The sequence below is a fragment of the Macrobrachium rosenbergii genome, chromosome 10, assembly GCF_040412425.1.
Source record: "Macrobrachium rosenbergii isolate ZJJX-2024 chromosome 10, ASM4041242v1, whole genome shotgun sequence".
Taxonomy (NCBI): domain Eukaryota; kingdom Metazoa; phylum Arthropoda; class Malacostraca; order Decapoda; family Palaemonidae; genus Macrobrachium; species Macrobrachium rosenbergii.
In genome coordinates, this window is record NC_089750.1 from 34096329 (window position 1) to 34124094 (window position 27766).

Sequence of the window (27766 nt, forward strand, 5' to 3'; positions counted from 1 at the left end):
TAATATGTGTGTCTCCGAACCTGGACAGTCAAGTAACAGCAACAGATGCCTTCCGTAAGACTGGAACAAGGGGAGGACGATATCCTTTTCCTCCACTGTCCCAGATTTCAAAGGTTTTGAGCAAACTTCTAACCTTCAAAGGAGTAGCTTACTTAATACCCCAAATTGGCCAAACAGGCACTGGTTCCTATTATTTCAACAACAGTCGAAAAGACCAATTCCACTATCGTCCACTGTTCTATCCCAGATAGTAGGAAGGAAAGTCATTTACGCATCCTCCTTTCTGAGCCAAGACCTTCGCGTATAGATTTTTTAAAAATACCTGTCGTGAAAATTACTCACCCAACATTGCTAGGTACCTAGTGCAAAAATTACAGACATCATCTATCCAGCAATATCAGTCCATATGGAAGATATAGTTAGATTATATCCATACTGAGAGCCCAGCTGAGATTTCTACAGAAACACTTTTTCATATACACAGTGAACCCCCCGTATTCGCGGGGGATGCGTACCACAACCCCCCGCGAATAGCTAAAATCCGCAAATATTTAAAACCCCTCTAAAAACACTTAGAACTGCCCATTTTGATCATTTAAACACAAGAAAAACCCTGTAAAAATGCTTATACCTAAGTATTTTAATAGTTTTATCACAAAAAGTACATTTATTCATGAAAATTATATGAAAATACAGTAATTAGTGAATATTTCTCAGTGAAAAATACCACGAATGGGCGAATTTTCTGCGAATAATGGCTAGATATGTTCCACAGAGAAACCCATGAATGCATGAGTCCACGAATCATGAGAATGTGAATACGGGGGTTTACTGTATACCCTTTTGAAACAAACGCCTTGCGGTTACAACAGTCACGGCATACAAGGCTGCATTAACGGAACCCTTGCTTTGTAGATTCGGGATTGACTCCAGTATAGAAGTTGTCACTTCCCTTCTGTAGTCTTTTGCTCTACAAAGGCCCGCTCCCAAAAGGCTTCCAACTACTTCGTCCCTGAACAAGGTGCTTAGGCTTCTATCAACCCCTCAATTCAGCGGACCCAATATAACCACAACACACATGCTACAAAAGGCGATCTTCTTGATTGCATTAACATCAGGAGCTTGTATTAGTGAACTGGGCTCTCTTAGACAGGGACAATGCATCACGCATACAGCTGACCATCAATTATTGTTGTCCCCTGGCCCATCATTCCTGGCCAAGAATGAGGATCCTTTAAAAAGGAAATCTTTTCTTATAAGAAAACTCAATTTAGCAGACAAGATATTATGCCCAGTTCAAGCACTTAAGGTTTACCTAGAAGTCATGGCAAACATCCCAGAGGGTCCTTTTTTCTACACCCTAGCACAAACTAACCACTCTCCCTACAAGGGCTGAGAATGATTGCAGTGTTTCTCATTAAAAAGGCAAATCCACACTCCTTTCCTAGGTTACATGGCCTTCTTCAGAAATGTCTCTTTCAAAGAAGTCTCTGGAAGTACAGGGTAGTCATCAGTTAAATTATTGCCACATGCTCAAACAAATTCGACTATACTGTATATCAGTAGGTGGCATGGTTAGTCTTAACCCCTCAGTGCTACAGCAGAAAACCAGGGGTCTTATTGACAGTGAGAATGCTAACTATTGCTGAGAGAAGGGTGACAGTATTGCAACCAAACCCAGTATGCTTAGGTAGAACTACATCCTGAAATGAAAGTTCGTGTATATTTTCTTATTCCTTGGTAACAAAACCTGAAAAGTATTTGGAATAAAGACTGGGACTTGAAATTTGTGGCTTGACCTCGGACCAGAAATGTTTTTTTCTTTGAGGTGTTGAGATTAAAAATTGAGAGCTTAAGCCCCTTTTCGTCACCTGTCAATTTCTTTGTAAAGCTCCTTGAGGATGAAACAAGCGACTGCGCTATCAAAAAGCAGATTTTGACATGGGCAAAACCTATTTTTGGTAGTCACTGTTGAGTCCTCAAAACCCTCCCACTTCCCTGATGAAAAGGCATGGGATTTGGGCAAGGGATCATCCTGCATTGACCAACAGAGAGTAATGGCTCCTTGGTCTTTAACGGCCCCAGTTGTAAACAAGACGGCGGATGCCCATGCACAATAATTATTTCTCTTTCTTGCAGGTTCCTTTGACGTTGGAAAAACTGGGTTCAGCTTCGCTGAAGATAAGGGAAAGTGCCCTCTTATCTTTGAGTCCATTATATACTCCATCATGTGTTATAATGTTAATAATTACGACACAATACCTGGCCAAAAAGACCAACTACAAGAGAGTTCTTTGATATTACTTTGGTCACCATGGAGCTCTGGTAGATCATGGAGGGTAACTCCTTGAGGACTCAACAGCAGCTACCAAAAATAGGTTTTTCCTACGTCAAAACCTGTTTTATGATAAAAAATTATTTACTAATTTTCAAATATTAATATGTATTAAAGTAAACAGCAAACTATCAAAAAAAGTATTTATTTTTCAATGCATATTAAATATCAAGGTACTGTATACAGTGAATAACTTCCCAGTGTTTCCCCATGTACTGTACAAAGAAAACGGGTCTGCTTCAATACTGTATGACAGAAAATAGATGTACTTGAAAACAGGGGTAACTTGAATAGTTTTCGCACTTAGCTGTATGCCATATATTTTTATGAGTAAAAATGTTTTAAGATGACTTTGAAATTATATTTAAGTGTTTTACATAATAGTTTAGTGTGATATTTTAAGGTATAAGAGAAAATGGACTGCTTAGCTGTAAGCCATATATTTTTAAGGGTAATGTTGTAACAAGACTTTGAAATGATATTAAAGTGTTTTAGATGATAGTTTAAGGTGTATTGTGTAGGATGATAGTTTAAGGTATACATTTGGTGTCTGAACTATTGAAATAAGCAGTTATAAACCTTTTTATACGGGGTTTGGTTTTTGAACTATCTAAATAGCCAGCTATTAGCATTTTTAGAGGGGGATGTCAAGTGTTCGCAGATTTCAGCTATTTGCGGGTGTTTGTGGTCCCTATCCCCAGTGGATACAGGGGGGTTGACTGTAACTAGATACAATGCTTAATACAACAATCCGGTTCTAATGCAGTATTACCCAATTGTTATTTTCTGTAAAATGCTACAACACATTTTTGACACTACAACATGCCTTCTACTCTGCATAGCAAAATGTAAAAACTGAATCAACTTTGTGCTTCATTAAATGAAACCCAGTCTTACAGCATATTACACTGATACAATTAGGATACAAAATATTGCATCAGTTCCCTAATGCTCCAGACAAAAGGCATATGGCAGTGCTGTATTCAGCAATCGATATCTGGCAACTCTTGGCCAGGCAGTGCAGGTGCATGATGTGCCATGGTGACAGACTAACTGTTTCTGTCACTCGGGTACATGTTGCCCTAGAGCAAAGGCTGGCTTGATCTAAAACAAAGGAATTAGTCACTAACTAATGGACATTATGCAAGCAATCAGTATCCTGGTATCTGAGCTGAATAACATTCCATTTAAAGGAAATCAAAATTACTATCATTTTTTTTTATTTCTTTTAAAAACAGTGGTTTTAAGTTTTTCTTTTGATTCGGCCAAGACAATTTTTGTCGGTCTGAAGAGGGTTTTATTTTATCCTTCAAAATTTTTGGGCCTAAATGTTTTATGTGTACAGCATTAAAAAATGACAAATTTTTAAAGTCATTTATATTTTTCCTAACTATACAACACTGAGGCCCTTTACATAAGGAATTATTTTCAGCTAAGCTGGAACGGCTGTTAAACTTTCAAACACGGTGGTTAGGCAGTTAACTACCGTCTGGTAGGCAGGAGTCCCACCTGCCCAGATGTAAACAATCCAATTTGCCTTTCAGCCCAGGTATCAGACTGAGGGGTGGCATGAGGTGGGTATAAAACTGCAAAGGACCTCAGGTTTGTATAGTTAGGAAAAATACAAATTACTTTAAAAATTTGTCATTTGTTCCTACACAATATGCAGTCCATCAGTCCTGTACATAACGAAGACTTACTTATTGGAGGGAGGTTGAGGGGATACGTGAGGGAGATCGAGCACTCCTTCCTGTCCTTCTGGAAGTACTTGCAGGAGAGGAAGGTTGTGGGTAGTCGCCTACCTGAGGTGATGACGTGAGCACGGGTCTAGGAGAGCGCCTACACCGTGGCGAGGCGCTGTCCTGAGGAGAACATAGAGGTTCATGCGAACGTACTTGAACGCTCTCCTCCAGAAAGCAGGGTCGATCACACAAACTTGAAATAGGTCTGGCCAGAGTCAGGTGATCGGGCACCGCCAGGCGTGAACTTGTGCCGTCCTCATGATGTGCTCCAGTCTTCTTCGAGGCTGAAGCCTCCTGGCAAGAAGACGACTGTAAAGGGGACCTCTCACTGCATCTCTGAGTGCTTGGATCCTTGAGTCTGAAGCACTGGGCTGGGAACCTGTCCGAGTACTTGAAGAGGTACCGGCAAGAAGTGACGAAGCACCTGCATGTTTTGACACTTTCTCTCGTCCTGTGCCTAAACCAGACCGGGGAGAGGATTCTCCAGTGCTGGTTTGGGGTATTTGAGGTTCCGGGGAAACTCAAGTGCTCGAAGTGACTTGACCTTGTTGAGCATTTGAAGCTCCTGAATCTCGTACAGAACAATCAAAGGGAGCTGTCTCTACCTGAGTGTCCGAAGAAACTCGGGAAGAGGCAGGCACAGTACCTCTTGGAAGCAAACTTCCCAGAGCTGGTTCTGAGTGTGCCAGCCAGCCTTGGGGGTTGTTGTACTCGAGGCTCCCGAAACACAAGACCCTGGAGGGGTATGAGAAATGGTTCCAGAGTCCAAAGACCCAGGAGAGCCAACGAGAGATTCCACTGCTTCCTCTGTGGAGGGAGGCAGCCCCTTAGAAGTCCCATGGTGGGCCTTCTTAGGGAGGGGGGAGAAGCAACTGCCTTCTTCTTCAGCAGGCAAGCCTCGGGAGAGGAAGGGGAGGAGGCATCAGCAGATAAAGTTGATGACGAAGACGAAGAAGACAGTGATAATGACACCTTACAACTCTTCTTCTTCAGGATGGCGGTCAGCAACTGGGCTCTAATACAGGAGGGAGCAGCAGGAACAACAGGTGCAGCCAGAGCAGCTGGGGCAGCAGGAGCAGCCAGAGTCGCAAAAACAGTAGGCGGGAGGATCACAGCATAACAGCCAGGGTTGTCAGAATTGGAAAATAGGTTGACACCAATGTGGGGACCTTGGCGATTGCTGTCATAGTCACTGTGGTCATGATGGTAGTGACTGAGGCGTGAGTCATAACAGGTAACTCAGGAGTTCGCGTAACCTTCAAGTGTGCCAAGAGACCTTGCACTGAAGCAACACCTGAGGGCCCCGAGGAGACCCAAGTCTCCCGGAGCTCATCCGCCTGACCTGGAGAAGACAAAATCAGGTAAGGAGACGGAGACTCCTCTTGCTCCAAGGGAGAAGCTTCGACCGAGCAGAGACCCCCAAGCCAAGGTCGTCCCCGCCCCCATCATCACTTGACGAAGCAAGTGAAGACGAAGAGGGAGAGATCGCTCCCAAGGAGAGACTGCCAAGAGTGGAAGTTTAGCAGAAGGGAGAAACAAAGAAAGGGGGTTGGCAATCAAAGGCATAGTCTGTGATGTGTAACCTTTGGACAACGCTTTTAAAGCCGACTTTTTGTACTGCCTCCTGCCATTAAACTTCACCCACTGCACATACAACCAGGAACAACACTCATTAAAAGTTGATTCAGGATTACAGTCATGTTCCCTGCAACTAGTGCAGAGGACATGAGAGTCAACGTCAGCAGGCAAACGGAAGTGGGTGCAACCCTTGCTGTCAACACCAGGACACATTCACTGGGTGATGTTCTTCCGCACAGGTTTAGATGATTCACGGGTTTGCATATTAACAAATGATCAAATGCAGATGTTAATTAAAAACAAAACAAAAAAGATCCCGCTGGGAAAAATGCTGAACAGCGATCAGGGCAGAGAGTCAGGAAACGTCTGCATCATACGACGGCCAAGAGCAAATTGGAAATTATTTAATTTGGAATGTTTACATCCAGGCAGACGGGACTCCCCACTACCGGACGGTAGTCAACTGCCTAACAAACTAGTTTGAAGTTTAATGGCCATTCCAGCTTCACTGAAAGTAATTCCTTATGTGAAGTACCGATGGTTTGTATACGATGTAGGAACAAGAAACTTTGATTACGCTTAGTTTATCTTATCCAAAATATAGTAGGATGCTGAATATTATCCAATAAATTTTGTCTAGGCCTATTGATCCTTTCCTGATCTGTGAAAAGCAAGACAGTATGCATTATGATTTTTGTAAATAAGTATTTGTGTGCTATTAGACTTTCATAATCAATAATATATTCCTTTACAGTAGTTATCCAAATATATAACTAATCATTACAGTACTGAATGGTGTTCCAAGTCCGTATGCTTGAGGACTAAGTTATTCACTACTTGAGATTATATTTTTTAAGTGAAGTAAACCAGGAAAAAAAAATAATGTATTTCCATATAAAATTAATATCAATAATGATTGGTAGATAATACCAATAGTGAATAAAAAGTTGAACTGAAACAGTAAAAATATTCCATGCAGTGGAAAAAAAATTACTAATCAAACTTCAATAAATGCTTTCAAATATATTTAACAAGTAACAACATCAAAAGATATCAATAGATCCTTTTGATCATAATTAAATTCAATCACCAGTAAACTGTTTTTTTCCATATATTCAACAAAAGTGGTCACTGGTCAGTTTCAGTTCATGAATGCGGTTCACATCTGATATTTAGTGCAACCCCCCAAAAAACCGGTAACTCTGTTCACATATGCCATTACCATTCACTCTAGGCCTATGTGTCATCATTAAACCAGTCATTTGTAAAAACAATATTCCCAATTTCCTTATCTGATATATTCGATTCTCTTTCATATTTGTAAAAATACATTTTCAATTTGGCGTTTTTGATAATATGAAAAAGGGAAATTGGCATATGTAAGATTTAGAAGTTACTGTGCATCTTAACTGGTCTACTGAACATTCGGCTTGCAGGCGTGCCAACCGAACCTCATCTGGCAGTTCTTTCACCACCCTTCAGTGAAGCGAACTATATGTAGTTAAGAAAGAAATTTATAAATTATATTTTTTTATAATTATATCTTATTTGCTAACTTACTTGAGTAAAATAACATTCTTTTAATAGAAAGCTCTTTACACAGATGATACTCTGACCACACGGTTGGTAAGACTGTTCATATCTAAACAAAATTAAACATTTCATAATGATTCGGACAAAATACTTACAAACCTGCATAAAACAAGGGATTTCTTAAAGTTTTTTATTTGTTTTGACTGATTCTACTTTTCATATAATAAAAAAATTCTCAAACTAATTAATATACAGTAAGAACTAAAAAAAAAGAGACATAGGATCTGAACGATATGTTTCGTAAAGTGATGTAGTATTATGTATCACGAATGTACATTTGGAGGGCAGACTAAGAACTGTCCCCTATCAGTTTCACATTGCTTTTAAGTAGACAAATTGCATTCAGTGAGAAATGAGGAATCATTTGCCTACAAAACAGTGTACTATATCTGAAAAGGGCTTAAATGTAACTAAGCTGAGGCTTTACAGTTACTTAAAGAGACTACCTTGTGAGCTAAATAATAATCTGGATATTAGTCGAATTAATGGACAGACCAAGGCTGGAAACACGTAAGCAGAGTAAATATCAATCAGCCAACTGGAGGGATGAAGTACTTACAGTACTGTACTAAGAAACTTTTCCCAACAGATGACGTGTTTTGCACAACATAATATACTGAAACCTACAGCGCTATATTCCTTCAGGAAGAAGGATTATTAATTCAAGTGGCAAGGGCTGCAGGAATGACAAAAACGCATAAAAAAGGGTGTAGAAACTTAGTTCCTATAAATACACTCCTTCAAATCCTTACCTGGGTACAGAAACATTTCTCTTACATAACCTTTAACAGAGACTATGGTAGAAAAGGGAAAGAAATTACTTCTGAGTCTTTGCAGTAGTCAAGGGAATAATGACAGGCCTATTTGACTGTCAGCTTCTGCTATGTAAGATCTTTGTGGATGATTCATACCATCTGCCAAAGCATTTGCCAAGGGAGGCTCTTTCAACGGGAAATTCTTGTAATAATTTTTTAGTATTTTCTGCTGTGGCTTCGGAAGGCTACAGAATGCCGAAGTCAGATACAACTTAAAAGATTCAATTTTGATTTGGACATCATTCTATTTACGGGAAGAAGTAATAAGGAAAACACAGCCCCATGAGGATAGTAAATATTTTCTTCTTTTATCTAAGATCTACTAAATAGGTAAGTGGTACATAGAAGAAACTTTTCATCAATGAAAAAAAATAGGAACCAGCCGACATGTCCAGGTAAAACTTAAGGTAGTGGGACTTCTTGAATGAGGGTTGGGTTTAACAATTTTCAACAAGAGGTAGAGTGAATATCTTTCTCATGAAGAGGGATAGTCAACATGTCTCAAAGAAAAGTCTTTACTTAAAGCTGATGGCAAATAATATGCCATGGTAAATCCTTAAACCTGTTATGCATCATCAGCGACTTATCCTGTTTGCCCGCCTCTTTGATGGTGTAACGTGTCCTCCCTCATTCATGGCTGGTGCTGCACTAATCAAACTCAGAAATACACTTTATTCTTATACAAATTGTAGGAACTTCATTTGGTAACACTATGAGCTAAATTAGCAGTAAATGGCAACTTTTTTTTTGTAACGGAAAGGCAGTCTGACAGAGGACAACTACCTCTTGTCTCCCAGTACAATTCAAGCTTTCACTGATGAAACGATCAATTTTTTTGTTTTGATCCCATTTATCCCCCATAATGAGCATTCTAAAGCAAAAGAAAAACCTTTTATCAGAAGAGATATCACTAATCGATGAAGAGACTGATGATAACCAAGAAACTCAGCGTAGCAGCTCAGAGGCTTCCAACATAAGAGTGTGAAGATTTATCCGATTGCGAAGAAAACCATAATTTAGACTTGGGCATCGCACTGCCAAATGACTGGGCAGTAACCGGTAAGGGAGAGGAGTCCCTTTACTATGATATTGTCCCTTCTATGTTTCATGTATGTAATCCTTAGGAAATAAAAATGCAAAAATACAGTACACTCTTTTGTCTTTTCTTATCCTACATTATTTAATATCCTACTATGTTCACACAAAAATACAATATCACTGTTATTTTTAGTGTCTATAATAAGTGATATAGTGATTGGCCAGGAAAACAAAATTGTTTAGTATGCAGATGATGCATCACTTGTGGGCGTAGTAAAGTCTCCACTTATGAGAAATGAAGCTGCCCTCAGCCTCAATTGGGACATGAACCAGATCAGCGAATGGTGTAGTCGGTGGGGTATGAGGTTGAACCCCAGTAAAACGAAAACACTACTGATTAGCAGATCTCAAAAATTTTCCACCCAATTCTCCCCTTCAGATGGATTGGACTTTGCTGAATGAGCCTGAAGCTTTAAATATTCTAGGTGTAACTTCTGACTCACCTTACTTTTGAGAAACATCTAATGAAAGTTTCAGCAAAATCCACAAAAACACTGGGGGTCGACTGTATATCACTAAGTGGCTAAGGACCTCCTCAGTGAAAATCTACACCTATGACCCTTTCACTGTGCCCCCAAAGGGATCTGCTGTTCTAAGCCTTCCTGCAGTGTACAATACAGCAGAAAATGCCCTCCAAGTGTTAAAGTTTCTCTCAGAAAAAATTGAGGAAACAAATAACAATCTTTCATTGATCTGGGACATGATAAGGGGACTACAGGAATCATTCGACAGTCATAAAACTGAGGAAACAAATAATCTTCCACCGATCTGGGATGCGATCAAAGGGAGGGCTCCCAACCTACCCTCTCTCCCCAGTGCCTACGGTGGAAGATCGCCAGCCCTCACGAGTCTTCCGACCCTCTTATCTCCCCCAAACCCCCAGTTGTGGATGACGATGATAATGATCATGATGGGACTGGTGGCTGGCAGACACAAGCCAGCAGAAAAAAAGAAAAAAGCCTCTCAATTGCCCACTGGATCGAACCCCAACAATTGTGAATCACCGCGCCCGAAACCTGAGAAGAGATGTCGATGTTGTGATTCACAATTTGCGCTCATTGGTGAAGCCAGACGCCATAGTAGAGAGAGTCAAAATTTCTCATGGGCTCCGACCCTCTTATCTTCCACGGTCTCCCATGCAAAATAAACATACAGTGGCTTACAGGATTACCTGCCTATTTCAACACCTCAATGTTCTTAAGGGTGTGAATTCTGGTCCTAATATAAAACTCTCAAGATATAACCTAGTCTGGGATCCGCCCCCAGGGGTACTTACTGACACCCCATGCAGCGGTATGGGTGCAGGCTCACCTACCCTAAGTGCCAGCCAACCTCCCACCGTGAGTGACTGCCCACCCCTGCCGGCCAACCCTCCATCCACCCAAATGATCAACACATTCATTTTTCAACTTCGTGAGTAGCCAAGGATACATCAGATATACAGTGGGTCAGTGGGTCCCAGCTAGACTGCAGATCAGCAATCTCGCCATTCAGTTAATCACAGCTTTTTCTGTGGAACTTATCTCCAAATATATCGCAGAAAATTCACTGATTCGCAAATTTTTTCGTAAAGCAATATCCACTAATTACTATATTTTCATTTTATTTTCATGACTAAATACATTTTTTATAATAAAATTATTTAATTAATTTTAAATATTAATATTAATGTAAACACACCAAAATATCAATAAAATGCTAAATTAAAATCCCACAAAATCACAAAACAGTTTACCAATGTACATAAACACCTCAGTTCAACTCACTCTCTCTCTCTCAGTACAGCATACACATCCTTTAATGAAAAAGCAGCAAAACATCAATAAAATGTTATTTCACTTACAGAATCCATTTATACTGTATTATATTGATCTAATATCATCGTACTATGTATAAAAAAAAATCGTTCCAGCACTTGTAATTGTTTTTACTGTAGGTAAATGTTGCCATATTTTTTTCTTTCTCTGATTTACTGACCCGTACTTCATTACAAGTTTACTTGACTCTGTGATTATCACACACATTATAACAGTACACAAGAGAATATTTTATCACTGTTGAGTTTTCATCTCTAATCACCACAAAAATATTTAAAATCTGAATTTCATATGTAAGCAACACAAGGTTACACTCTCCTCCCCAACCTGTCACGTCAAGCCTCGTCCCCAGCTACTAGTAGTGCTGAGACTTCACCTGTAAACACCAGTTCTCTCTCTCTCTCTCAATGAAATATGAGTTACTGTATCATAAACTTTTATGTACAAAATTAATAATAATAATTCCATTAATATATTTGTTTCTTTTAGCAACTAAAAAATTGTTTTCCTAATTCTTTCGGTAGTAGGCTCAATCAGCTGATTCTCAGAACATACATTAAAAATGTTGGGACGATCGGTTCTTTTACACATATTATGATGATAACAGGTTAACCCTTAAACGCTGAGCCTCTATTTACAAAAACGTCTCCCGTATGCCGGCGGCATTCAGTGAGTTAGCGCCGAAGCGGAAAAAAAGTTTTTTTCAAAAAATCACAGCACGTTTAGTTGTTAAGATTAAGAGTTAATTTTTGGCTCCTTTTTTTTGTCATTGCCTGAAGTTTAGTATGCAACCATCAGAAATGAAAAAAATATCATTATCATATATAAATATTGGAATTTATGACAGCAAAAAAAAAAAACTCTTATATAATTGTATACAAATCGCGCTGTAACCACAACGGTTAAAGCTAATGAGTTAATTTTTTTTAGTTGTATTGTACACTAAATTGCGATGATTTTGGTATATAACAAATTGTAAAACGATCAAAGCAACACAGAGAAAATATTATCACAAAATGATGCATGAATTAAGTAACGTGCGGACGTAAAAAATGTTTTTTTAAAAATTCACCATAAATTGAAATATTGTGCTAAAGACTTCCCGTTTGTTGAAAAATGAAGCTAATTGATTGAATATTACTAGACTGTAAGTGTTTTAGCTTACAATTGCAGTTTTCAACCATTTCGGTCGCGTTAAAGTTGACCGAAAGTAGAATTTTTTCTATTTATCGTGATTTATATGAAAATATTTCAAAACTGATAAAAGCTACAACCATGAGTTATTTTCTGTTGTATTGTACATGAAATTGCGCACATTTTCATATATAAAACTTTATGTAACAACTAATATAAAATGGTGCAAATATTACGACAACGAGACGAAAGAATTTCTGAGATGTTTGGCTGAGTTACACAAGCAGACGTAAGGGAAAAAATGTTTTTTTCAAAAATTCACCATAAATCAAAATATTGTGCTAGAGACTTCCAATTTATTGCAAAATGAAGGTAAACGATTGAATATTACTAGAATGTAAGAGTTTTAGCTTACAATTGCGTTTTTTTACCATTTCGGTCGAGTTAAAGTTGACCGAAGGTTGAAATTTTGGCAGTTATCGTGATTTATGTGAAAATATTTCAAAATTGATAAAAGCTACAACCATGAGCTATCTTCTGTTGTATTCTACATGAAATTGCACACATTTTCATATATAAAAGTTTATGTAACAACCAATGTAAAACGATGCAAACATTATGACAACATGACGAAAGAATTTCTGAGATGTTTGGCCGAGTTACCGCGCGCAGACGTGAGGAAAAAGTTTTTTTTTTCAGAAATTCACCATAAATCGAAATATTGTGCTAGAGACTTCCAGTTTGTTGCAAAATGAAGGTACATGATTGAATATTACTAGAATGTAAGAGTTTTAGCTTATAATTGCGTTTTTGACCATTTCGGTCAAGTTAAAGTTGACCGAAGGTTGAAATTTTGGCAGTTATCGTGATTTATATGAAAATATTTCAAAACTGATAAAAGCTACAACCATGAGTTATTTTCTGTTGTATTCTACATGAAATTGTGCACATTTCCATATATAAAACTTTATGTAACGACTAATATAAAACAGTGCAAACACTACGACAACGTGACGAAAGAATTTCTGGCGCGGATGTAAGGAAAAAGTTTTTTCAAAAATTCACCATAAATCGAAATATTGTGCTAGAGACTTCCAATTGGTTGCAAAATGAAGGTAAATGATTGAATATTACTAGCATGTCAGAGTTTTAGCTTACAATTGCGTTTTTTTACCATTTCGGTTGAGTCAAAGTTGACCGAAGGTTGAAATTTTGGCAGTTATCATGATTTATATGAAAATATTTCAAAACTGATAAAAGCTACAACCATAAGTTATTTTCTGTTGTATTGTACATGAAATTGCGCACATTTTCATATATAAAACGTTATGTAACGGCTAATATAGAACAGTGCAAAAATGACGACAAAATGACGAAAGAATTTCTGAAATTTTCGCAGAGTTACCGCTGGCGTAAGAATAAATTTTTTTCAAAAATTCACCATAAATCGAAATATTGTGCTAGAGACTTCCAATTTGTTGCAAAATGAAGGTACATGATTGAATATTACTAGAATGTAAGAGTTTTAGCTTACAATTGCGTTTTTTGACCATTTCGGTCGAGTCAAAGTTGACCGAAGGTTGAAATTTTTTGTAGTCGACGTACGGTACATCCACTTGGCACCCAACAGACAATTTTTGTCGACGTATGATACGTCCAATAGGCGTTTAAGGGTTAATATAATACAGTTAAATGGATTCTGTACATGAAATAAAATTTTAGTAATATTTTCCAGTGTTTACATTAATATTAATATTTGAAAATTAGTAAATCATTGTAACATGTACATAAACAAGAGAATATTTTATCACTGTTGAATGTACTTATGATTTGGTATTTTTCTAATGCATATTTAAATGAAGTACTGTACAGTGTTTTATCTACTTGTGAATTCCCGATGTTTCCCCTACCTGAAAAAAGAAAATGAGAGCTTCAATACTGTATGAGAGAAAATGGCTCTGCTGAATATAGGGGGACTTGAGTTTAGTTTTCACACCTAGCTGTAAGCCATACAATTTTTAGGGTAATGTTGTAAAATGACTTTGAAATTCTATATAAAGGGGTTTAGGATGATAGTTTAAGGTATATTTGGTGTTTGAACTATTAAAATAGGCAGTTATAAGCATTTTTAGAGAGGGGGGTCTTTGGTGTTTGAACTATTAAAATAGCCAGTCATAAGCATTTTTAGAGGGGGATACCAACTTAACATGGATTTTCACTTAACGAGGGCGGCTGTGGTCCCTAATCCCCGCTATTACGCTATTAATGTCATGGAATATTTTTGGCCTTAAGCAGAACATTCCTCTCCTAAACACATTCTGCAAAACACTTCAAAGGCATCATCACATTGCAAGAAACACTCCTATGGCCACATGACCTTGTCATCTGCAATTCAGTGCATGAACCTTCAGAGCTTTCTCAATCTCATCGATGCAAGTTACAGATCACATCATAGCCAGTCGCCCCAAAGGGGGCCTTTCTTTCCTCTGGCACAAATCTTCAGACAATATAGTGAATGAGATGACCTATAGGAGTGATAGATTGCTGGGTTTTTAAGTGACAGTATGGAACTCTAAGATCCTAACAATTAATGATTTATATGCCCTGGGAAAATAATACTTTTGACTAATAATGCATGATCCTAAGTGAGTTACACAGCATTATTCACAGTTCTACTGCTGATCATGTGTGTATAATTGGGGACCCTTAATTTTTATCCCAAAAAATTTTAAAACAAACTTACTCGCTTCTATCAAAATCACGCTCTCCAAATTGGCAATGTAATCCCCCCCCCCTTCCTGTACCTATGTACAAAATAAAACAGACACAATTAAAACCTCCTAGCTGGACCACTGCATCACATCTCTGCACCTTTATGATTAAATTGTGACCTGCAGCATTTACTACGATCTTGCAACAGGCTACAATCTCATCCCCCTACAGGTGTCATTCAATAACCAATTCTTCTCTATCGTGAACCCTCTAACTGGTCGCCTACCTGCTGTTAACTGGGACTTTAAAATCCAACAGAAAACCAGATTCTTTAGAGTGACCATGGAAAATGGGCTGCCGTCAATAGTTCAAATGGCAGATGCTGTACTTTGCACTAACCCAAAATGTAAAAATTACCACTACAGGAGAAATCTTAAAGAATTCTATTTAAATATAATATCAGCTATATGCTTGCCTACGGCAGGGATACCTTTAGATTTCCTCAATGCAACTCTTGTGACATACCTGGCTGGAATGACTTGGTTAAAGGTCTGTACACATACTCATGAGAAATCTTTTTACTGTGGAGGCAAAAGGGTACCCTGAGGGAAGGACACTGCATTGCTAATGAGACAGGTGAGAGTGCAGTTCAAACTTGCTCTTAAGCACTGCAGACTAAACGAAAAGCAACTAAGAGCAGATGCAATGTCTAGAAAATTAGAATCTGGCAATTCCCCTTGTCTTTGGAATGACATTCAATCCCTAAATCCCAAAACTAAGAAGTTATCACAGAGTAGGGGAGGCTGTTAGTGACGAGGCTATCGCAAGAATGTGGGGCAATCACTTCTGTGCTATTCTGAATTGTATAAATGAATAATACTCCTGAAGGGAAGCAGATAACCTCCTTACTGATAACATTCAATTTCATTTCACCAATCGTATTTTGCCAGGTAGCATCAGTGATGCCATAAACAACTTACCCAATAATAAATTGCCCGGCTGCTATGGTCTTCCTGCAGAAGCTTTCAAATTCTGCCACCCAATAATTTACATTTTGCTAACTGCTCTATTCAATGCATGCAAAATCCACCAGTTTCTCTCTGACTCCCTACTCTTAGTTCACTTAATACCATTAATCAAAAACAAGCCAAATGATGTAGCTGACCCTGAAAATTATCGCCTGATTGCAACTACTACAACTTTGTCAAAGATACTTGAGTCAGTTCTTCTAGTGAGATTTCTCCCATTTCTACACACTACTGACAACCAGTTCGGATTTAAAGCAAGCCACGCAACCAACACCTGCATCTACATCCTGAAAGAATTGCTGAACTATTACCTATCATCAGCCTCTCCTGTATTCGCATGTTTCATACATGTGAGAAAAGCATCTGACAGAGTAAACTACCTGAGGCTCTTCCTGAAGCTGCACAAAAGAGGTACACCTCTATACCTAATTGGCATTTTATATTGCTGGTTCTCCACACAGCAATTCTGTGTCAAATGGGGTAAGTATTGTCGTACAGCTTCAGCTCCCTAAACGGGCTCCAGTAAGGTGGCATTCTTTCTCCATACCTGTTTAACCCTCTAACGCCGAGCCTCTATTTACAAAAGTGTCTGTCGTATGCCGGTGGTGTTCGGGAGTTAGCGCAGAAGCGGAAAAAAAGTTTTTTTCAAAAAATCACAGCACGCTTAGTTTTTAAGATTAAGAGTTCATTTTTGGCTTCTTTTTTTTGTCATTGCCTGAAGTTTAGTATGCAACCATCAGAAATGAAAAAAATATCATTATCATATATAAATATTGAAATATATGAGTGAAAAAAATTTCATATATAATTGTATACAAATCGCGCTGTGAGCAAAACGGTTAAAGCTAACAAGTTATTTTTTTTTCTTTGTATTGTACACTAAATTGCAATGATTTTGGTATATAACAAATTGTAAAACGATCAAAGCAATGCAGAGAAAATATTATCACAAGATGATGCATGAATTCGTAACGCGTGGACGTAAAAAAAAGTTTTTTTCAAAAATTCACCATAAATCGAAATATTGTGCTAGAGACTTCCTGTTTGTTGCCAAATGAAGGTAATTGGTTGAATATTACTAGACTGTAAGTGTTTTAGCTTACAATTGCAGTTTTCGACCATTTCGGTCGAGTTAAAGTTGACCTAAAGTAGAATTTTTTCTATTTATCGTGATTTATATGAAAATATTTCAAAACTGATAAAAGCTACAACCATGAGTTATTTTTTGTTGTATTCTACATGAAATTGCACACATTTCCATATATAAAACTTTATGTAACAACTAAAATAAAACGGTGCAAACATTACGACAAAGTGACGAAAGAATTTCCGAGATGTTCGGCCGAGTTACCGCGCGGACGTAAGGAAAAAGTTTTTTCAAAAATTCACCATATATCGAAATATTGTGCTAGAGACTTCACATTTGTTGCAAAATGAAGGTACATGATTAAATATTACTAGAATGTAAGAGTTTTAGCTTACAATTGCGTTTTTCGATCATCTCGGTCGAGTTAAAGTTGACCGAAGGTTGAAATTTTGGCGCTTATCGTGATTTATAGGAAAATATTTCAAAACTGATAAAAGATACAACCATGAGTTATTTTCTGTTGTATTCTACATGAAATTGTGCACATTTTCATATATAAAACTTTATGTAACGACTAATATAAAACGGTGCAAACATTACAACAAAGTGACGAAAGAATTTCCGAGATGTTCGGCCGAGTTACCACGCGCAGACGTAAGGAAAAAGTTTTTTTTTTTTAAATTCACCATAAATCGAAATATTGTGCTAGAGACTTCCAGTTTGTTGCAAAATGAAGGTACATGATTGAATATTACTAGAATGTAAGAATTTTACCTTACAATTGCATTTTTCGATCATTTCGGTCGAGTTAAATTTGACTGAAGGTTGAAATTTTGGCACTTATCATGATTTATATGGAAATATTTCAAAACTGATAAAAGATACAACCATAAGTTATTTTCTGTTGTATTCTACATGAAATTGCACAAATTTCCATATTTAAAACTTTATGTAACGACTAATATAAACCGGTGCAAACATTACGACACAGTGACTAAAGAATTTCTGAGATGTTCGGCAGAGTTACCGTGCGCGGACGTAAGGGAAAAGTTTTTTAAAAAATTCACCATAAATCGAAATATTGTGCTAGAGACTTCCAATTTGTTGCAAAATGAAGGTACATGACTGAATATTACTAGAATGTAAGAGTTTTAGCTTACAATTGCGTTTTTCAACCATTTCGGTCAAGTTAAAGTTGACTGAAGGTTGAAATTTTAGCACTTATCGTGATTTATATGGAAATATTTCAAAACTGATAGAAGCTACAACCATGAGTTATTTTCTGTTGTATTCTACATGAAATTGCGCACATTTCCATGTATAAAACTTTATGTAACGACTAATATAAACCAGTGCAAACATTACGACAAAATGACGAAAGAATTTCTGAAATTTTCGGCAGAGTTACCGCGCGGACGTAAGGAAAAGTTTTTTTTCAAAAATTCACCATAAATCAAAATATTGTGCTAGAGACTTCCAATTTGTTGCAAAATGAAGGTAGATGATTGAATATTACTAGAATGTAAGTTTTAGCTTACAATTGTGTTTTTCGACCATTTCGGTCGAGTCAAAGTTGACCGAAGGTTGAACTTTTTTGTAGTCGACGTACAGTACGTCCACTCGGCACCTAACAGACAATTTTAGTCGACGTACGATACGTCCAGTCAGCGTTTAAGGATTAATACGTACACAGATGCCCTAAATGTCAAAATGAACTCACTTCCAATCAGATGCTCTATCAACGAAACAACAGCAACCTCTGTTATGCCAACGATATGGTTCGGATTTTCCCTTCAGTGCAAGGTCTCCAGCGACTAATCGACACTAGCTGCAGATATGCAGAGGAATTTGATATACTATACAATGAAACAAAGACACAAGTGCATGTTGCTGCTCCCGAGCATACAGCTGAACCATAAATTTTCCTTGGAAATCATCATCTGGAATTTGTGCATGAATTTTCGTATTGGGCTACGTCATCACGGACGACCTAAAAGATACAGCAGACATAGAAAAGAGGCATCATAAACTATGTGCAACTGGCAACATGACTGCAAGGTTTGCCTCTGAGACGCAAAACTGCTGCTCTTCCACTCGTACTGCTACAGCATATAAGGGCGTTCCTGTTGGACGAACTATACTTGAGAGGCTATGAAATGTGTCACTGTTGCACACAATGACATTCTGAGATGCCTCAACAACACACCCCGCTACCACTCTGCCAGATGTTCATAGAAAACTGCCAGGATAATTTAAAAATCATTGTTAGTCAAACAATGTCCAGTCGGATCACCCAACTGGGAAACAGCAGCAATTCGCTCATCCAATGCATCCTAAGCAGTGAGGCAAAAAGACAATTTCAAATGTGAAAAAGATGGGATAACAAGGCATCTGTTCAATATATGGCATTATCTTCCTTCCCACAGGGGTGGCCTGAGTTGCTGTGTACACTTATTCTATATTTTGTCATCTGCAGAGTCTGTTATTATTATTATTATTATTATTATTATTATTATTATTGTTGTTGTTGTAATACAATGTTTATTATGATTTTTATTATTATCATTAACATCATTATTATTATTATTATTATTATTCATCTGCACAGTCTGTTATTATTATTATTATGATTATTGTTGTTTGTATTGTATTACAATGTTTATTATTATTTTTATTATTGTCATTAATAATATTATTACATATTATTATTATTATTATTATTGTTAATATTATTATTATTAAGATCTGCTATTTTCACTTTTCGTATTTAGACCTCTGGGCCTGACTTCTGTAACCACTTAAGGTCCTTAGCTGGGAATTAATTATGTGCAACTTGTTTCTTAATTATCATTTTAAATATCATTTTCAATATTATAACTGTCACTACCATTATAATAATTACTATTTTTATAAAGTCGACCCCCCTTATTCGCAGAGGTTAGGTACCACAACCACCGGTGAATACTGAAAATCCATGTAAGAACTGAAATCTTCCATGGTGTCGACCTTTGGAAACAAACTCAAGTCGTGACTTTCCATCGCGCCGGTTCGAGAAAGAAAGAACGCGAGATTCTGGTGTTGGCCTAGGCCTGTGAATCATATCGACAGAACACATTGTGATTGGTTTGCAGTATTTAATCCGTAAGCCCTAGGACATGACTTGGGTCAACCTAAGATACGATTGGACGGAATTAAATTTCCCGTGATCAGGTTGGGGTGACGTGCGGCGGCAGCCTTAGGAAATACGGGTTGAGAGGAGCACCGTACTTAGGCCATCTGAAGAACTACGGGAGAGCGGTGCTCCGTGACACTGGTCACGTCAACTTGGTACTTAGAAAAAGTTACGCTCCACTGAAAAAATTGTCGTTCGGGAAAATCAAGCAAATTGGTAAAGTAAGTTACTTTTTGGGTAGAATCTGGCACGCTGAGCAACATTTATTCTGTGCAATTTTTCATTTAGTCGTTGTTAATGAGTTGTGGGCGCGTCCCTCGGTCGACCAAACTACCCATGTAATTTAATAGCTGAAACACCAAAGACCCCCCTTCTCAAAATGCTTATAACTGCCTATTTTCATGTTATTTTTGTGACAATATATTTTTTACTACTTTTCAAATTTTAATACATTATTACTGTATTGTAAATATAGCAAAATATCAATAACATTTTTTTTCAATGCATATTAAATTTCACGGGTACTGTGAAGTGCCTATATGGCACTTTACAGTACCTGTGAAATCCCAGTGTTTCCCTGTGGACTGTAAAAAGGAAGTGGAACAGCTTCAATACTGTATGAGAGAAAATGGATGTACCAGAATTTATAGAGGTAACTTGAGTAGTTTTCACCCTGTAAGATGACTTTGAAATGATATTAAAGTGTTTTAGGATGATAGTTCAAGGTATATTTGGTGCTTTAACTACTAAGACAGTTAAAACACCAAATATACCTTAAATTGTCATTCTGAAACACTTTAATGTCATTTCAAAGTCATCTTACAAACCGTATTACCCTTGAAAATATATGACTTACAGCTAAGGGTGAAAACTACTCAAGTTGCCCTTTACATTCAGGTACATCCATTTTCTCTCATACAGCATTGAAGCTGTTCCACTTCCTTTTTACAGTCCACAGGGGAAACACTGGGATTTCACAGGTACTGTACAGTACCTATATATTTAATATGCATTAAAAAAAAATACATTTTATTGATATTTTGCTGTATTTACATAATTTTTGAAAATTAGTAAATAATTTTTTATCATAAAAAATGTATTTAGTCATAAAAATAAAATGGAAATACAGTAATGAGTGAATACTGCTTGACGAAAAAATCCACAAATGACTGAATTTTCCGCAATTTATTGAAGAATACGTTCCACAGAAAAATCCGTGCATAACTGAATCCATGAATGCTGAACCACGAATAAGTGGGGACCCACTGTGCTGTTTCAGCAACTGTGTGGATATTGCAATTATAATTTCTATCATTTTATCTCATGTATCTAGACAATGTATTTTACTGTCTCATCTTTGTACACTCTGTGTATAAGGCACTGAGCTGAAATAAATAATATTATTATTATTATTATTATTATTATTATTATTATTATTATATTATCATTATTATTATTATTATTATTTATTTATTTACTGATTTGTTAATTTATGTTTTTCTAATAACTGACCTCTTTCTGTATTTTCCATTACCTTCTCTTACTTCTTTTGAATGAACACCATATTCTTTGGAAGCTTGAACTTTAAGTAAATGGTCCCTGCGGGCTTGTTCCACATGAATGGGGTTCATCTACTGAATAATAATAATAAAAAATACATAAAAGTTAAGTATACCTTAGTTTAACCAGAACACTGAGCTGACCAACAGCTCTCCTAGGGCTGGCCCGAAGGATTAGACTTGTTTTACGTGGCTAAGAACCAATTGGTTACCTAGCAACGGGACCTACAGCTTATTGTGGAATCCGTACCACATTATACTGAGAAATGTATTTCTATCACCAGAAATAAATTCCTCTAATTCTTCATTGGCAGGCTGGAGATGAAAAAATATAAAAAGCATAAAAACTAACATAGACCAAATGACCAGTCTGTAACCGAGAAAATGTGACAGTATAGGAGTGGTGACGTCTCTCATAAGTGATGCTCAACAGGTTTAAATGTCTATTTGCAGGAGGAAGTCATTTTACCATGCTTACTGAGGCCAAGTTGAAAACAGCCTCAAATCGACTTTCCCTTGGATTTCTGTTATATGCTACATCAGCCATCAAGCTAGGTAACAGGATGGTTCTTGTCTGGTCATGCATCAATTCTGAATTACTGTAAAAAGGACTAACAGAATATCCTCCTGCAATCTTCATCTAACAATCCTTACTAAGGGGACTAATAAGCATGGTAAGGCATGAATATCCCTAGGACTTGGCCAAGAAAAGCAATTAAGGAGTCAAATGGAAATGGAGCTAAAATTTAGTTTCAGTCTGACTTTTGCTACATCATGCTATCAAATGTAATATTCAGTTAATTTTTTTAATGTGTTAACTTTCAGCTGGCAACTAACTTCTTGCCCTAGTTTTACTTTGAGTACCCTATCACTCTTCTATTTTGTCTTTTGTAGTTTTCCTTCACTGTTTTCAGTGTTTTTTCATGTAATGTTACTGTACTTGTGATTCCACAAGTTTTGGTTGGCATATCTTCATTTTTGGGGCTGCTAACTATTGATCTAACTTTTTCCTATGTTCTGTCTTTCCTGGGGTCTATTGTTTGAACAGTGTTGTTTGCTTAGGCCATTTATTTCCTTTTTTGCCTATTTCATAGTAAAGTAATGGTTACCTTTGGTTCTGTTTTTACTCAGCCTATTTTGTGATTTTGTTTATGTTTAGTATTGTGCATTTTGGCATTTCAAACCCATGCCTCAACATACTTGTGCTAACAAGGATGGAAAGTCCTACTTTCATACCATCCTTGGAGAAAGACCTCCATTTGCAGTGCCTGTGCTGTAGGGGCCAAGTGTGTTCTCCAGCTGTCACATACAGTTTGGAAAGACTGGTCTGAAGAACAATGGTTTTAACTTAGGCAACGTAATGTCAACGACGTACATTCTTCATCTTCTTCTCTTCGGTCTTTGGGTTCAGCTCATTGCTTTGTGATCATAAGGGTCAAGCTGCAGACGTCTTTGAACAAGGCTCACTCCTCCTCCAAGCTGCTTCCTATTGTTACTCAAACTTCTTGCTTTCTGCTGCTACTTGAACTTCTTGCTCTTGAAGGCCATGGCCATGTCTACGCTGAGAGTCTATTCTCCAAATTAGTTTTCTTCTTTACTGATTTCTCCCTCGCCTAAGGGGCTCTTCATACCCCTGGTAAGTATCTGCTTGATTCTCCTGTTGCTGTTCCCGATGCCTCTGCCTTAAGGCTACCAATTCATTTGCCTTACCCACCTACTTTTTTCAGACTTGTGGGTGAGGACTTCCTTGTAAAAGTTGCTGCTTCCAGTCACTGATCTTCAGAGACAATTCCTCTCCATTGTCAACTAAAAAGTTGAATAATAATAAGAATAATAAATAATTATGTACAGTCAAACCTTGGTTTTCATTTGCCCTAGTTTTTTGTATGATTCGGTTTTTTATGCTTCATCAAAATTTTATCCCAGGTTTCAAACATCCGCTCGGATATCGTACAGCTGGAAATGCTCCATCCAGGGCCAACCGTGTGACTCGACTACTTATCGAGCACCCAAGCAAAGCATCCCATATGTTCTTGTGGCCCAGCCTGCCTTTGTTTCTCACTGAGTGAGCATCATCCCACATGTTCATCTGCATCACCCCATGCATTCATTGTTTTCTGATTGAGTGCAATTGCTATATAAGCCACCATGGGGCCAAAGAAAGTTCAAAGTGCCAGCCCTTAGGTAAAGATGAGAAATACAACTGAAATTTAAGAAAGAACTTGTAGCAAAGTACAATACAAAAGTGGTGTATATGTGGCAGATCTAGCCAGGATGTATAGGAAGTCCATATCAATGATCAGTTCCACCCTGGTGAAGGAAAAAAAAAAATTAAGAAAGCTGATGTTGCAAAAGGGGTAAATTCGTTAACGAAACAGAGATGGCAAATACTGTAGTAAAAAATGTTGAGAAGTTGTTGTTGGTCTGGATCAATGAAAAACAGTTAGCGGGAGACAGTGTTTCGGAGACACTAATTTGCGAAAAGACAAGACTGTTGCATGCGGATCTCATTAAGAAAATGCCTACAAGTGCTGCTGTTAGTGAATTTAAGGCCAGCAGAGGCTGGTTCGACAAATTCAAAAAGGAAACTGGCATACGCAGTGTGGTAAGGCACGGGGAGGCTCAAGTTCCGACATACGTAGGGCCGAAGAATTCCTTGAAGAACTCAAGGTATACATAGAGGCTGAAGGATTCGTCTCCCAGCAAGTCTTCAATCATGACGAAACAGGCCTCTTTCGCAAACAAATGTCAAAGAGGACCTACAGCATGCAGGAGGAAAATGCACTGCCAGGACACAAGCCTATGAAGGAGAGGCTAACTCTCTTGTTCTGTGAAAATACCAGTGGGGATTTCAAAGTGAAACCTTTACTGGTGCATCACTCAGAAACTCCCCGAGTGTCAAGAAAAACAATGTTATCAAGAGTAAATTGTGCGAGATGGAAGGCTAACATAAAGGCATGGGTCATGAGGCAAATTTTCACTGAGTGGGTCAATAAAGTGTTTGGCCCATGTGAAGAAATACATCCTGGAAAATCAATTGCCACTCAAGTGTCTCCTGGTAATGGACAATGCTTCTGCTCATCCTCCAGGCCTGGAAGACCAATTGTTGGAGGAGTTTAGTTCATCACAGTGAAGTTCTTGCCCCCCTAATACCACTCCTCTCATCCAGCCCATGGACGAGCAGGTCATTTAAAACTGCAAAAAATTCTACACCAAAGCACTGTTTCAAAGTTGCTTTGAAGTGAACTCACACTGAATTGACTCCAAGAGTTCTGGAAGAATCATTTCAGTATCTTCAACCGCATAAGACTTATAGATAAGGCTTGGCAAGGAGTGACTTCCAGGACAACGAACTCTCCTTGGGAAAAATTGTGGCCAGAATATGTCCTCGAGAAGGATTTTGAAGGTTTTGAGCCCGACGACCCTTAACCAGTTGTGGAATCTATTGTGTCTTTGGAGAAGTCAATGGGCTTGGATGCGCGTGGCCAGGATGTGGAAGAGTTGGTGGACAACCACAGGGAAGAGCTAACCACTGAAGAGCTGCAGGACCTTCAACTGAAATGGCAACAGACTGCAGATGAGGAATCAGAGGAGGAGGAGGAGGAGGAGGAGGATGAAGAGAGAGGGGATATTGTGCCTTTTTCAGTGATTAACAACATGTGCAAAGTTGAGTGACTTACAAAGTTTGTGGAGAAATATCACCTTAACAAACCTGTTCCAAGCTGTCTGCAACATGTTCAATGACAATGCCTTGTATCATTTTAGGCAAATCTTAAAGACGCCAGAAACAGATGTCTCTGGACAGTTTTGTTATGTGACGGGTCCAATGACTCTCACGCTGGTCCTAGTGCCAGTAAAAAATGAAGAGGGGGAGTAACCCCAGATAGTGCCAGTAAAAAACCAAGAGGGGAAGTAACCCAAGATAGGGTCTTGATACCTGAAGTCCTCTCCTCCTCCCCCCTCTCCCCTCCTCTTTGTCTTCCATATGCTAACAAGTCTTCAATAAGGTATGAGTGATGTTAAATGTTCATTTATCCATTTCATTAGTCATTTATATTTATTTCTCATTGTTTTCTGTATGTAAAACTATAGTTATTCTCTATATAACATATTTTTGTTAATAATTTTGGGTGTCTGGAATGGATTAATTGGGTTTACATTATTCCTTATGGAAATTGTTGCTTCAGTTTTCGTATGATTCAGACTTCGTCAGACTTTCTGGAATGGATTACGTACAAAATCGTAGGTTCCACTGTAATAATAAAAATAATATAGTCTGCTGACTCTCTATATGGGTCTTCAGCTGAAGATTTAATGCAAGAAAGAAAGAAAACAACAGGTGAAGTCTAATCAACGTAACTCGAGGAAAAAACAATACTGCACTCAAATCATCTGTAAATCAATGAAAGGGAAAAAGAGCTAAGAATGTGGAGCAAATTGAATTTTTAAAACACAAGGTTTTTTATACAAGTCAATCATTGATATACTGTAGAGAATGCCAACCTCCCAGCCAAACTTATTCAGACTACCTGAAAAGTGAGGTTCAGGTGACATAAACATCTTACTACTTTTGATGTTTTTTGGACAAAAGATGGTTTACAGTAATATGGTTACAATGAAGACCATGAATGTGGGATGTATGAGTGATGGTTTAGTTTGACTTAAGTAAATAAATGCATTCAGTATATGCTTCATTATCCTTGCAATCACAAAATAGCAATTATTTACCAATCTTACCTCATTGGTCCACTCAGAATCATATTTCCAACTATGAGTATCATTGTTCCATAAGACATTCCGTGGAGGAAATCCAACTATGCGATCAGGAAATTCACGCCAAACCTGGAAAAAAAAATGGATTAAAGTTTTAAATTTCATGTTTAACAAATGTAATACTTAAATATAGTGTATAATAAAACATAAATTTAAGAAATAATGTTCACATCCAAACTACTGTATAACGTATAAGTACAGTAAACCTCCCATATTCACGTTCTCCCGATTCGCAGACTCACCTGTTCGCGGATTTCACTACAAAACATATATACACATTATTCGTGGAAAATTCTCCCATTTGCGGTATTTTTCACTGAAAATATTCACTAATTATTCTATTTTCATATAAATTTCAAGACTAAATGCACTTTTTGTGATAAAACTATTAACCCTTAAACGCCGACTGGACGTATCATACATCGACTAAAATTGTCTGTTGGGTGCCGAGTGGACGTACCGTATGTCGACTACAAAAAATTTCAACCTTCGGTCAACTTTGACTCCACCAAAATGGTAAAAAAACGCAATTGTAAGCTAAAACTCTTATTCTAGTAATATTCAATAATTTACCTTCATTTTGCACAAATTGGAAGTCTCTAGCACAATATTTCGATTTATGGTGAATTTTGAAAAAAACTTTTTCCTTATGTTCGCGCGGTAACTCGGCCAAAAATTTCAGAAATTCTTTCGTCATTTTGTCGTAATTTTTGAACTGTTTTATATTAGCCATTACATAAGGTTTTATATATGAAAATGTGTGCAATTTCATGTAAAATACAACAAAAAACAACCATGGTTGTAGCTTTTATCAGTTTGGAAATATTTTCATATAAATCACGATAAGTGCCAAAATTTCAACCTTCGGTCAACTTTGATTCGACCGAAATGGTAAAAAAACACAATTGTAAGCTAAAACTCTTACATTCTAGTAATATTCAATCATTTACCTTCACTTTGCAACAAATTGGAAGTCTCTAGCACAATATTTCGATTTATGGTGAATTTTTGAAAAACTTCTTCCTTACGTCCGCGCCAGAAATTCTTTCGTCACGTTGTCATAATGTTTTCGCCGTTTTTTATTAGTCGTTACATAAAGTTTTATATATGAAAATGTGTGCAATTTCATGTAGAATACAACAGAAAATAACTCATGGTTGTAGCTTTTATCAGTTTTGAAATATTTTCATATAAATCACGATAAGTGCAAAAATTTCAACCTTCGGTCAACTTTGACTCGATCAAAATGGTAGAAAAATGCAATTGTATGCTAAAACTCTTAAATTCTAGTAATATTCAATCATTTAACTTCATTTTGCAACA

At 37.4% G+C, this 27766-nt stretch overlaps 1 protein-coding gene across 2 annotated transcripts in view; it reads right to left on the bottom strand.

Moving 5' to 3' along the window:
• sotv (exostosin glycosyltransferase sotv) overlaps positions 1 to 27766 on the bottom strand; it is a 546319-nt gene that overhangs the window by 15794 nt on the left and 502759 nt on the right. For both annotated transcript variants that reach the window (XM_067110140.1, XM_067110141.1), the window contains one exon: positions 26408 to 26512. In XM_067110140.1, the coding sequence (XP_066966241.1) occupies positions 26408 to 26512 (105 nt within the window). The remainder of the gene's footprint in view (positions 1 to 26407; positions 26513 to 27766) is intronic.